Source organism: Pinus tabuliformis, chromosome 3_1 (genome assembly GCF_031772625.1).
Source record: "Pinus tabuliformis cultivar Carrire ecotype Pingquan chromosome 3_1, CPIR1, whole genome shotgun sequence".
Classification (NCBI taxonomy): domain Eukaryota; kingdom Viridiplantae; phylum Streptophyta; class Pinopsida; order Pinales; family Pinaceae; genus Pinus; species Pinus tabuliformis.
Window position 1 is genome coordinate 575,035,338 of NC_142301.1, and position 13,046 is coordinate 575,048,383.

A 13,046-nucleotide genomic window follows, 5' to 3' on the forward strand; every position below is an offset into this window, starting at 1 on the left:
TGCTCTGAATTGAAATGAAGTAAATAGTAATTTAAAGAGAAGAAAAAAGACAACAACCAACTTGATGACCTGTCCACCCACGCCCGAAATCTTTGTCCTGTTACGGTCATGCGTCTTCCTCGGAGCTGGATGCTCCTGCATCAGGCTCCCGGGGTGGTAAAAAGTCATGGCTCCGTTCCATGAGGTCGTCAACAGAGTAGCCCGCTCTTTGTATCTGCGTGGCGTTGAGCCAAGAACTGTCCTCTATTGGACGGTTCTTCCACTTAACCAAATACCGCAGATATTCCTCCCGGCGTGTGCGCCTAGCTACCTGTGTATCCAGAATCCATTCAATCTCAAGGGGTGGTGCCGTTGGCAACTGTCTCGTCCACGAATGTTCTTCATAACTGGTGTCCCACGGTGCTGTGGCTGCTGCATCACTTTCTGAATCAGCGACGTAGGGAAACAGATCTGCCACGTTAAAAATGGGAGAAATACCAATCCCGGGTGCCAGCTGTAACTCATAAGTGTTTGCAGAAAATTTTCGGATGATTTTGCAGGGACCGATCTTCTTGAATTTTAATTTGTTGTATTCCCGTTTTGGAAACCTTTCCTTACGTAAATACGCAAGGACTTCATCCCCGACGTTAAACTGAACCTCTCGACGCCTTGTATCAGCTCGCTGTTTATACCTTTGACTACTGTCTTGCAGCTTCAGCTTGACTTGCTCGTGTAAATTGCTCATCGCTTGAGCGAAGTCTTCCCCATCAGCGCTTCGTTTCTCAAGTTTCCCCAGATCTCGTAATTCATGCACTCCTCGCGGATGCATGCCGTATAAAATCTGGAACGGACTGTAACCAGTGCTGCGGTTAGGGGAATCGTTGTATGCGAATTCCGCCTGAGCAAGTACACGGTCCCATGTCCGGGAATTTTCACCTGTTAAACTTCGAAGTAAGTTTCCCAGACTTCTGTTGACTACTTCCGTCTGTCCATCAGTCTGTGGATGATAGGCGGAGCTGAACTGCAACTGGGTATTCAGCTTTTTCCACAGAGTTCTCCAAAAATGACCAGTAAACTTGACATCCCTGTCAGAGATAATGGATCTTGGAAGTCCATGCAGCCGAACGATCTCAGTAAAGAAAAGGTGTGCTATATAAGTGGCATCGCTGGTTTTCTTGCAAGGTACAAAATGTGCCATTTTTGAAAATCGGTCAACTACAACCATTACTGAATCGAAACCTCGTTGTGTCTTCGGCAAACCCAGAACGAAGTCCATGCTCACTGAATCCCATGGTCAATTCGGAATCGGCAATGGCAAATAAAGACCAGTGTTTTGACTGTGACCCTTTGCTAGCTGACAAACTTTGCATCTACTCACGTATCTCTGCACATCTCGCTGCAGTTTCGGCCAGAAATAGAAATGTCGTACCTGAGCAACCGTCTTGTCGATACCAAAGTGTCCAGCCAGTCCTCCACTGTGTTTCTCCTGTATAATATTTTCCCGCATAGAACAGTTGGGTATACACAGCTGTCCTCCTTTAAACAGCAGTCCTTCTTGTAGATTATAGTCTAACCACATGCTGTTATTCCTTAACAGAGGGTTTTGGCAAGCTTCATATGCCTCCCTAAATTCGGTATCAGTCTGATACAGCTCCTTCAAATGCTCAAAACCCAAGACCTGCATTGTGCTTTCCTGTAGAAGCAACGTTCTTCTACTCAGCGCATCTGCCACCTTGTTCGCTTGCCCACTAATGTGCTTTAGTACGAACGTAAAATTCTGCAGATACTCCACCCAAGCTGCATGTTTGTGGTTCAATTTATGCTGCTGCATAATGTACTGCAACGCAGAATTATCTGTAAATAACACAAACTCATTTCCCAGCAAATAATGCCGCCAATGCTTCAAAGCTTGTACGATTGCGTAAAATTCTTTGTCGTAGGTTGAGTATTTCTGCCTACTCTCGTTTAGCTTTTCACTGAAGAAAGCGACCGGTCTGTCCTCCTGACTAAGGACTGCCCCAATGGCTGTCCCACTGGCATCGCAACGAACTTGAAAAAGTTTGTTGAAGTCAGGCAGCCTCAATATCGGTCTTTCAGTAATCTTCTTTTTCAAAATTTGAAAACTACTTTCTGCTGCTTCAGTCCAGTGAAAAGGCTGATTTACCTTCTTGATCGTATCCAACATAGGTGCGCAAATCTCGCTGAAATTTCTGATAAACTTCCTGTAAAAACTGGCTAGTCCATGGAAACTTCGGACTTCAAATAAACTTTTTGGAGAAGGCCAGCTAACTATAGCTGCCACCTTTTCCGGATCCATTTTTAATTCATTTTCTGCAATGACAAATCCCAAATACACTAATTCTCGCTGAAAAAAGGTACACTTTTTCAGATTAATCAGCAGCTTGTTTTGCTGCAGCTTCCTCAACACGCTCTGCAAATGCCTGAAATGTTCCTCTTTAGTCCTGCTAAAAATCAAAATGTCATCAAGGTAAACTATCACAAACTTACCATTAAATTCCTTCAGTACCTCATTCATCAAACGCATGAATGTGCTGGGAGCGTTGCTCAACCCAAATGGCATCACCAGCCACTCATATAAGCCTTCATTTGTCTTGAAAGCTGTCTTCCACTCGTCGCCTTCTCGAATTCGAATCTGGTGATATCCACTCTTCAGGTCAATTTTCGAGAAATAGGCTGCCCCGCTCAAACAATCCATCATATCGTCCATCCTTGGCAAGGGAAACCTGTACCTAACAGTAATCTTGTTTATGGCTCTGGAGTCTGTGCACATTCGCCATTCTCCTCCCTTCTTTGGAGCCAAAACGGTCGGTACTGCACAAGGGCTCATACTTTCTCGAATCAACCCTTTATCAAGTAATTCCTGAACTTGCTTCCTAATTTCCTCATGGTCTTTGGGACTCATACGGTAAGCTGCTTTATTTGGCAGGCTTGCCCCTGGTATAAAGTCAATACAGTGACTAATACCCCTCTTTGGTGGTAATTCATCGGGAAGGTCATCCACCACAATGTCCCCAAATTCTTGCAGCAACTTCTGAACTTCTTCAGGCAAATCTGATATCTGCGTATGTAATACCACTGCCTTTGGTCTCCTTATGACAGCAAAATTGATTTCGCTGTCCTCAATCTGTTTCACAAACTCCTTTCCGCCCAACAGCAATGCCTTCACTCCACTGGCTTCTGCTGTATTTTCCTCCTTGATGGGTACAAGCGTGTGCTTGATCCCATCTTTAACAAACTTATAACAATTCGTTTTCCCGTCATGGATTGCGCTTCTATCAAACTGCCAAGGTCGTCCCAACAGTAGGTGACAGACATCCATTGGCATGACATCACAAAGGATCTTATCCTTGTATCTGCCAATCTGAAATTCCACCTCACATTGTTCGTCAACTAACAGCTGATGTCCTTTCTGCAGCCATGACACTTTGTAAGGAGTAGGGTGCTTTAATTTTTTTAATCCCAGCTTTTCTACCATTTCCACAGCCACTAAATTGTCGGTACTCCCACTGTCAATGATCAGTTTACAGCATTTACCCTGTGACTTGCAGACCGTGCGGAACAAAGCTTTTCGTTGACCTGGTTCTGCAACCTCCTTTGCTGGTTTCAACAGCACTTTATTCAACACCAAAGCTTCACCTGTCTCTGGTGCATTTTCTGCTTCCTGAGGTGTTGCTTCAGCATCCTCTGGCTGAGCAACATAAGCTCCTCTTCCGCCTGCTGGTTCACCTTCAGGACATTCATACGACTTGTGTCCCCATTTGTGGCAGCGATAGCACTGGACAGTTCCCCTGCCCCGACCATACCCTCGCCCACGCTGAGGTGGTCATCCTCCTCTGGTGCTATTGTCCTTTTCTGCTGTTCCAGCAGACTTAGAGCTGCTGCCTTCTTCACTTGAACCTGTACCTCGGCCTCTTCCAAACATTTTACCCTTCCCCCTGCCAGTTCCACCTCCTCTCCTGGCATTCTGCTTCCGGTTAATTTTCTCCTCTGCCTTCAGTGCAAACTGATAGGCTTCATCCAATGTCCGGGGTGAAAGGATACCAATTTCATCCAGGATTTCCCCCCTCAAGCCATTCACAAATCTGGTTGTTTTCTCCACGGTGTCTTCCACATATCCTGCTCGTAAATTCAACTTATAGAACTCCTCTGTAAATTCTTTAACAGTCATTCCTCTTTGTTTCAAGTTCTGTACCTGCCTGTACAACATAACCTGGTAATCCTTCGGCAGGAATTTTTCCTTCAGTTTGGCCTCCATTCGGGACCATTTCTTTATAGGTTGTTTGTTAAGCCTCCTCCTCTCCGCCTGAATGTTGTCCCACCACAAGGACGCATGTCCTTTCAGCTTGTTGGCGGCGAACTTCACCTGTTTATCTTCACTAGTTTCCTCAAACTCTAAATATTTGTTGACTTCACTTAGCCAATCCAATAACACGTCTGCGGACAGGCTTCCGTCATAAGTTGACAGCTCATGTTTTGGTTTATGACTTGACAGCAAAACCGACTTCAACAGTCTGAATTCTGGTGTCACCCCCTCCAATTCATCCTCTGGTTCTGCCACATCTTCATCACTGTCATCTGCTGGGTTTCTTCTTCCCCCAGCTTCTACTGCTTCCAATCGTTCTCGCAAGACACGGATCTCCTCACGGAGTCCCTCTTCTGCTACCCTCCGGACTCTTCCTCTTCCTCTTCCTCTTCTGCCAACCTCCATTTTCTTTTACTCAAAACCTGCTCTGATACCACTTTTGACGGCCCAGCCCTATGGTGACGTGGACAAAGTTCCACGTGATCACTCTACAGGCCCTCGCTGTCACTGTTGGCGCTACGGTCAAATCCGCTTTCAATCTGCAATTAAATGATCACACCTTTCCTGCCGGTTGGAATGGACACTTGCCGGTTCACGCGGTCAATACACTTCCCGCCCTTGTTAAACCCTATTTGCGATGTTCTCGGGTCATTTTGCTCTGTCGTTCAGCTGGGGGTTACTCGATTTCTCCTTCTTCTCACCGTTGCTTCCCGAGCTTGAACCAGGTCCGCTCTTTGGTCTTCCGATGGACCTTACCCTCTATCCAAACCTGGGGTCTTACCCTGTTGTGGCTTCTGGTAATAGGCTGTGGCTCCGGGTTCTTTTCGCTGGTTTAACGAGCTGCTTGGACGCGCATGATTCTGTTGTTCTTCTCTTGTATTCAATGGTAAGATTCTGGTCTTGGTGTGAACTCTTTAACGTTTGATTCTTTCGGCTTCCACTACTCAGGTATGATTTCTGTACAGGTGGTTTGCAATTTCGGCGCTCCCACTTTACTGGCTTCTTCCTCGCTCTCACAGGTAACTCATCATTCCCTGATTCATTTCACTCCGACTCCTGCGACGAACACTTACAGTTCTTCGTGCCTTGTTCAGTTAGGGTTATGGAATGTCGTTTCGGCGGTCTCCTTGTCGACTTACTGGTAAGTTTTTGACTCCATTATGCTGCACGTCTTCTACTCTTAGCTATCTGGTTTTATTATAACCCTAATCTGTTATTTTCTTCTATCTAACCCAGCTTTGCTCTGAATGCAGGTTGAACTAGTGGCTAGCTGTCGAGGGTTTAGGGTTCGTTTGTCCTCCGGCTTTGCTCAACCCTGCCTCTCTTCGTAAACCGGTAGGGTTTGCGCCATCGTTAGTGTAGCTGTGGATTTCTCTAGCGTTACTCTAGATTGTGGAGGGTTTTGACAGTTGTAGTGTTTGCCTGTGGTGTTGTATGGACTCTGCTGTGCCCTTCCGGCGCTTGAGGTTTCTATGGCTCTGTTTTTTCCTGCAATAACTTCGTAGTTTTGGCCTTGGAAAGACGTCGGCCCTTTGATAGGTGTAAGGGTTTGTAAATGGTTTAATACCGTATCAGTCCACAAATCCCGTGGTGGATTTCTTTTGTGCAGTCGGACATTACTTTTCTGTATACAGTGTTTGTAATATTTTTTTCAAAAGAAAATGAGAGCAGTGATATGTTTGTTTGGTACCTGTTATCTTTGTGAAGTTCCGTTGTACCGGTTGCTGGAGTTATGCGTCCACAGTGTTTTTCCTTGCTTCATGTATCGATTATTTGTACAATAATGATTGTCGAACGTTCTTCAGTTCCTGTTACAGTTTAATGTCTTTCTGTTCCGAATTCAATTTTAAAATGCACAGTAAAGGTTGTATATAACATAGAGAAAATAGTAGCAGTAGATTATTTCATTTGTGGAAAAAAAAATACAACTCTGTTACAGGGGTTTCTTTCTTGTCTTCTCTTGTTGTCTCTTACTCTCGTTCTGGAAGAGGGAACCTCCCCTTCTTGTCTTTTTTCTGTTTTTAAAAATTACATCGAGAGCATAACTGCCTCCCCGTTACAGTTGAACTGTTTCAACCTGAATGCTGTAACTGTCATCTATTTTCTTTTAACAAAGATTTAATTAACCACTATTTATCTCCTAAGCTAAACAACTTTGTAATTAAAAATGCTCTGAATTGAAATGAAGTAAACAGTAATTTAAAGAGAAGAAAAAAGACAACAACCAACTTGATGACCTGTCCACCCACGCCCGAAATCTTTGTCCTGTTACGGTCATGCGTCTTCCTCGGAGCTGGATGCTCCTGCATCAGAGATTAAGATAGAATGGAAGAAATTGACATAAAAAAATACTTTGACCATAAAGTCCCACTAGCCATATGCATAAATAGGGAGCAAAAAATTGGAACATTAAGATATGAAAGTGAAAGATGAGTACATAAGAAAATATTACTCAAAAAGATTGATATGGAAAATTAAATAATGAGAACTCACAATGTGCCCCGTGCATAAAACATATATTGTGGAGAGAATCAGGCTATCGAAAGTTCAAGATAAATAACTTAGGGAAGAAAAAAACCCAACAAAATGAGCCTTATGAGGGATGTCTCCCCATAGGGACACACAGCATAATAAAAGTCATTTAGAGATGATATAAACAAGCAAAATGTGAAGCTTTATCACAAAAACCTAATAGTGAAAGTCAATTATCCGTGCACATAGACTCCTTGTAAAAAAATCAACGTGTCAGGTTATGGGGGTAAAATTCACTTTAAGCATTAGTGAACATCCCATTTGACAGAGATTCAAAAACTTAAAATAAATTAAATGGTGCCCAACAAATTAGGTTGACAAAATTTATTTTAACGTAGTTCAGACTTCAAAACACTTTATATATATAACCCCCTGAAATTTGATAGTATAATAGATTCAAATATAAATAAACAAAGAAAGCTAACCAATAGAAGAATCAGACAAGAAATAATACAACACGGTGGACATTAAATGATAAATTTATAATCAATCAAATATTTACATAAGGAATTGAGGCTCAGAAAGGGGGTAAAATAAACGAAGTTATAACGTTTGGATTTTACAATGCACATGCTTGGCATGTATTATCCAAAGAATTCGCTCAAATTTCAGACAAAAAAAAAGATAATTTGACAATTCGATTCTTATATCGAATAATGCGGCAAATATTCGTTTCGATTTACGGGATAAGTAGTTATTGGTCCACATGAAATAAGTAGTTAATGGAATTTAGATAGATTTTAAATTTATCTAGGTATTTTATATTAAATTTTCGAATTTTATTTATTTTTTAAATATGTATTAATGGTTAAATGAATTTAGATATATTTTAAATTTATCTAAGTGTTTTAGATTAAATTTTCGAGTTTTAAAAATAAATTTTAGAAAGAACAATGAAGATTTTGGAAAAAACACTGGAGTGTGGTTTTTTAGTGAATTGTTATTTTAAAATTATTTTTATTAGTAAATGTTTTTTAAATTATTTAAATTTCAAAATTAATAAAAATAAATAAACAAAAAAAAGCTCTTGTTATGATGGAAAGAATCTAAATATGTATGATATATAATATTGATTTTTTTTTAATTGAATTTTTTTCATTCAATTTTTTTAACATATTGTATCTAATTGTATCTAATTACAATGGATTTCATACTTGATAACTATGATATTAATTATAATAATACTTTTCTAAAAAAATCATATAGGAGATAATCTAGTTGACGAACCAACCAGTGTGGTCATTTTCAGGACAAGATGATGAATCAAACTAGGCAATGAAATAAATAGATGAAGAGAGCATCTAATTAGCCCTTAGAAAAATAACAACTAGTTTGACAAAAAATATTTATTTATTTTATTATTTTTAGTGAAATTAACTGTTATTTTCTAACCTCTAGTTAACTGCTCTCTTCATCTATTTATTTCATTACTGCTCTCTTCATCTATTTATTTCATTGCCTAGATCTGATTCATTATCTTGACCTGAACCTGAAAATAAACCACACTAATTAATTCGATAAAAAAATTTATCTCCTATATAATTTTCCAAAACTATTATTACAATTTATATAAATCACAAAAATCTAAACCCAATAACTATAATATTATCATCTGATAATTTATTTTACATGCGAACCACTACGAATACAAAGAGTCCTCTTCGCAGCCCCACGTTAACGTCACTCAACATGGAAATGCATCGACTTCTCCACTAATGTACACTGATCGATAGCCATCACGTGAACTTATTGTCCTTCTTGACCTGTTTTCGCTAGCTTCGAGCCGGTTGCAGCGAAGTCCATTTCTCTGGGTCCACTGATCGATAGCCATCACGTGAATTTATTGTCCTTCTTGACCTGTTATAGGTAGCTTCGAGCCGGTTGCAGCCAAGTCCATTTCTCTGGGTCGACTGGAATCTCCAGATAAAACAGGTCGGCCGGCACCTAAATCTCCATATTCGATATCAATCTCTGAAATTAGAGAAGCCTTATCCCCACAGCTGTGATAGCCTCTTTGAGCTCGATCACTACCTTAGTGAAGCTCGGCCCAGCGAATCGTTTTGATTCAACACATACGACGATGATAGATTTGATGTCGTAATGTCTACCTAATCTCGTGTATATGATTTCCGCTAATTTGCCAGGATTTTCATCCATATCCACACATAGGCTGTGACCTAAAATCAAAGAAGAGATAATTAACTGATAATTATTATTATTATAGAAGATGTATAAAATCGGAATTCGATGTTAATGTTAAATAATGGGCATTTGATAACCTCCAATCCAGAAGGCTCAGTTGGTCGTCAAAGACTTATCCTTTTACGGGATGTCGACCAAAAATCATCTCAGCTAAAATAGATGACTGTGGAGGAGATATAATAAAGTTGAAATGTAAATTTATTATCGAGAAATGTAAAAGATAATTGAATCTTAAGCTTCCTATAATCTCTATAATATAAAAAAATAGAGTACACAATTTTACTGTTTTTTCCTTCCATCGATATTTCGGATGAATATTTTTTCCCTAATATTGTTTTATTATTATTATTATCTATTTCAATTCTAACAGTTGTTTCAATATTATATCTATTTTGGTTAAATATTTGAAGGTTGGTCACTTGGTCACTCATTGGTCAAACCTCACTGTCATTCACATTACTCTTCTCACTCAAACCTCACTATCATTCACATGACTCTTCTCACTCACGCCTCACTATCATTCATCGGTCAATCACTGGTGGAACGGAGATGCGGATAGTAAAACCGGCGCAAGCATGATCGAAAACAGCTGGCGGGGATAATGAAAAACCGCTAACGAGAAGAACATCCCTAATTCTTTCAGTGACTTTAATGTAATTTTATATAAATATTTATGATTCGAATGTAACGTATATTTATTAAAAATTGGAAATCCAAAACTATGGTAAAGATTAACTTCGTGGATTCCAATATGAGGAAAAAGGGTTAAGAACCGACCACAAAACTAATAAATAATGGGAAGAACACCTTAAAAATAATTATATAAATGAAAGAGAAATAAGATTTGTGAAATAAAAAACTCAAATAATTAATATTTGCGGGACGAGATGGACGAAATTAGAAATTCAAATAGTTGATATTCATATGATTCGAGTATGGTCGTCTTGCTTACCACGCTTGAGTAAAAATGTGAACCCCCTTTTACGTAAACTTAATCTCATCGAATTTCGGATCCGTAGAAACGTCGCCATACGGTGCATTTATCATTTTTGGTTTTAACGTGATTTGTGAGGTGCGCGCTGTTTTGTAATGTAATTAAATAAAATAAATAATTAAAGTAAAATAGTTGGTTTATTATTGATAGCTTTTGGATTTTAGATATTAAATATAATATTTTTATTTTAAAAGACAATGTAATATTTTTTAATTTGAATAAAATTACTATTTAGGCTCTTCATAATTTAATAAAATTAATATTTAAGCTCTTCATAATTTAATAAAAATTATTAAAGCAATGTTTTCATGATACCTTAAATTAAATTTTAAAAAATAACTTTTGAGTCATTGCATTTATCCATAATTTTTACGATAGCATTCTTAACTCATTATATTTTTCTCTAATATATGTTATTCAAAAGAACGAATTTTTTGTTTCTCCAAATATAAATATTTGATTAAGGATTTGACATATATATCTGTTATATCCCCCCGCATTATAAGAACGGTTATAATGTGCCATTTTTGGAATCTTAACAATAATTAAAATCAGAATCATAGTTATAATGGTGGGTCGTTGATCATGTTTCATGGTTGGACATTAAACATTGAAACCGAAGAATAATTATAATCAAAACAATTAAAAATGAAAAACTTTTGTGAAGATATTTTCTGCATTTTTAATGAAAATTTACTCGAATTTACCATTTAAATTAGTTGGTTGGAGAAATTTTATTTAATAAAGCGCCATAAGAATAAAAGACATTTCATATAGTTGTTGGAGCAAATAGCTAAAAAACCAAAGACAAGCAACAACAGATCACATCATAAAAGAGACAGGGAATAATGTGGTTCACCCAACCAATCTCGGCTACGTCCACCAAACATAGGCATCGGCGATCTTTTTATTAATCAAACAGGAGATTACACAATTAAACAAATCCTCAGAAACTCTCACAACCCCCAGCTATCCGTATGAATACCTATTTTATAGCAAGGAGAATCTAACTGCCTCTCACATCAAATTTAGGATGCATTAATTCTCTCCCCACAACCTGGAGCTAATCCAGCAACAGATTTCTATTGTTGTCACACACTGGGATTTTTGCCTATTTCGTCTAAAACGGAAAATCTCAACAATCTCCACCTTGACAACAATTAGCCTCATGCCTTGTTTGTTTATTATTTTTATCTTTTCTGCAAGCCAAGAGAAGCCAAACACCAGCGTAGCTTCTCCAACAAAACCGGTTTCGTGAACATGTCTGCACAGTTTTCCTTTGTATGCACCTTTTCAAGAGAAACTCCTCTTTCAGTGATAACCTCTCTTACAAAATGGTACTTAATTGGAATATGCTTTGATTTACTATGATAGGCTGGATTCTTAGCCAAATGTATTGCACTTTGACTATCACAAAGTAACTTGATGTTGTCCTGTAACCTACCAAACTCACCAAGCAAACCTTTCAACCTTACCGCCTCTTTGCAAGCATGTGAAGCAGCGATGTATTCTGCTTCAGTAGTGGACCTTCTCTTATCCAAATCACCTGCAAAATCAGAATCAACATATCCTCAAACAGATTCACTACTCTTATTGTAAGTAATACAATAACTACTTGTGTCTCTCAAATACCGAAGCACCCATTTCACTGCTGACCAGTGTTCTTTACCCGGATTTGTCATATACCTGCTGACAACCCCAACTGCATGTGAAATATCTGGTCGCGTACACACCATCGCATACATCAAACATCTTACTATATTCGCATACGGAATTCGAGACATATAATCCTTTTCTTCATCTGTATTAGGACGTAAACTGGAAGAAAGCTTCAAATGGGAAGCTAAAGGGATTGACACAGCCTTCACATTGTTCATACCAAACCTCAAAAGTATTTTCTCAACATACTTCTGTTGTGATAGCCACAGCTTACCATTGCCCCTGTCTCTGAAAATCTCCATGGCCAAAATCTGTATTGCTGCTCCTAGATCTTTCATATCAAACATCCTTGCCATCTGAGTCTTCAACTTGTTTATTTCATCAATGCTTTTGCTTGCTAAAAGCATATCGTCAACATACAACACTAAGATAATGAACATGCCATTACTTAACTGCTTAAAGTAAACACAATGATCATATTCACTTCTTACATATTTCTGACTCAACATGAAAGAATCAAACTTCTTATACCACTGCTGAGGCAACTGCTTCAGGCCATATAATGACTTCTTGAGCCTACAGACAAATTTCTAATTGCGACGCTGAACAAACCCTTCCGATTGTTCCATATAAATTTCCTCATCTAAATCACCATGTAAAAAAGCAGTCTTAACATCTATTTGTTGTAATTCTAAATCAAGCAAAGCCACTAATTCTAACACAATTCTAATTGAAACAATTTTAACCACTGGTGAAAATATCTCATGAAAGTCTATGCCAACTTTCTGAGAAAAGCCTTTTGCAACCATTCTCACTTTGTACCTGTCTTCCGTATCATTCACACCTCGTTTCACCGTGAATACCCACTTACATCCCACAGTTTTCCTGCCTTTGGGAAGTTCAACCAGATCCCATGTGCCATTCTTACCTAAGGCCATCATTTCTTCCTTCATGGCTGCTTTCCATTTGTCACTATTTGAACCTTCTATAGCTTCCTGATAACACAAAGGTTCATCATCATTAGCGGTCAAAGCAACTGAAGTAACATAATCATCATACCTTCTCGGAGGGCGTTTGATCCTTGTAGACCTCCTTAAGAATTTTTCTGGTGCTTCCACAATTGGCTGTCTATCATCTGTAGGAACTTCTTCATGATCGCCATCTGAGTCCTGTTCATGACCTCCATCTGAACCCTGTTTATAATCTGATTCTGAAACCTGTTCATGACTAGAATCTGAACTATGGTCGTCATGACTATCATTAGAAATGTTGTCAAACTGAATGTGCTGGAAATCAGATACATCATCATGTTTCAATCTACTATCTACATCTAACTGTACAAGAGAGGATTCATTA

General features: G+C 38.8%; 1 protein-coding gene across 1 annotated transcript; it reads right to left on the reverse strand.

The window, feature by feature from the left end:
- Positions 1-1,273: 1,273 nt before the first annotated feature.
- LOC149188284 (uncharacterized) lies at positions 1,274-4,708 on the reverse strand. Its single transcript, XM_089409914.1, has 5 exons — positions 3,904-4,708; positions 3,314-3,726; positions 2,844-3,193; positions 2,334-2,441; positions 1,274-2,012 (listed from the first exon to the last, which is right to left on the reverse strand). Exons 1-5 carry the CDS (start codon positions 4,706-4,708, stop codon positions 1,274-1,276), a joined length of 2,415 nt encoding a protein of 804 aa, XP_089266040.1.
- Between the last annotated feature and the right edge of the window lie 8,338 nt (positions 4,709-13,046).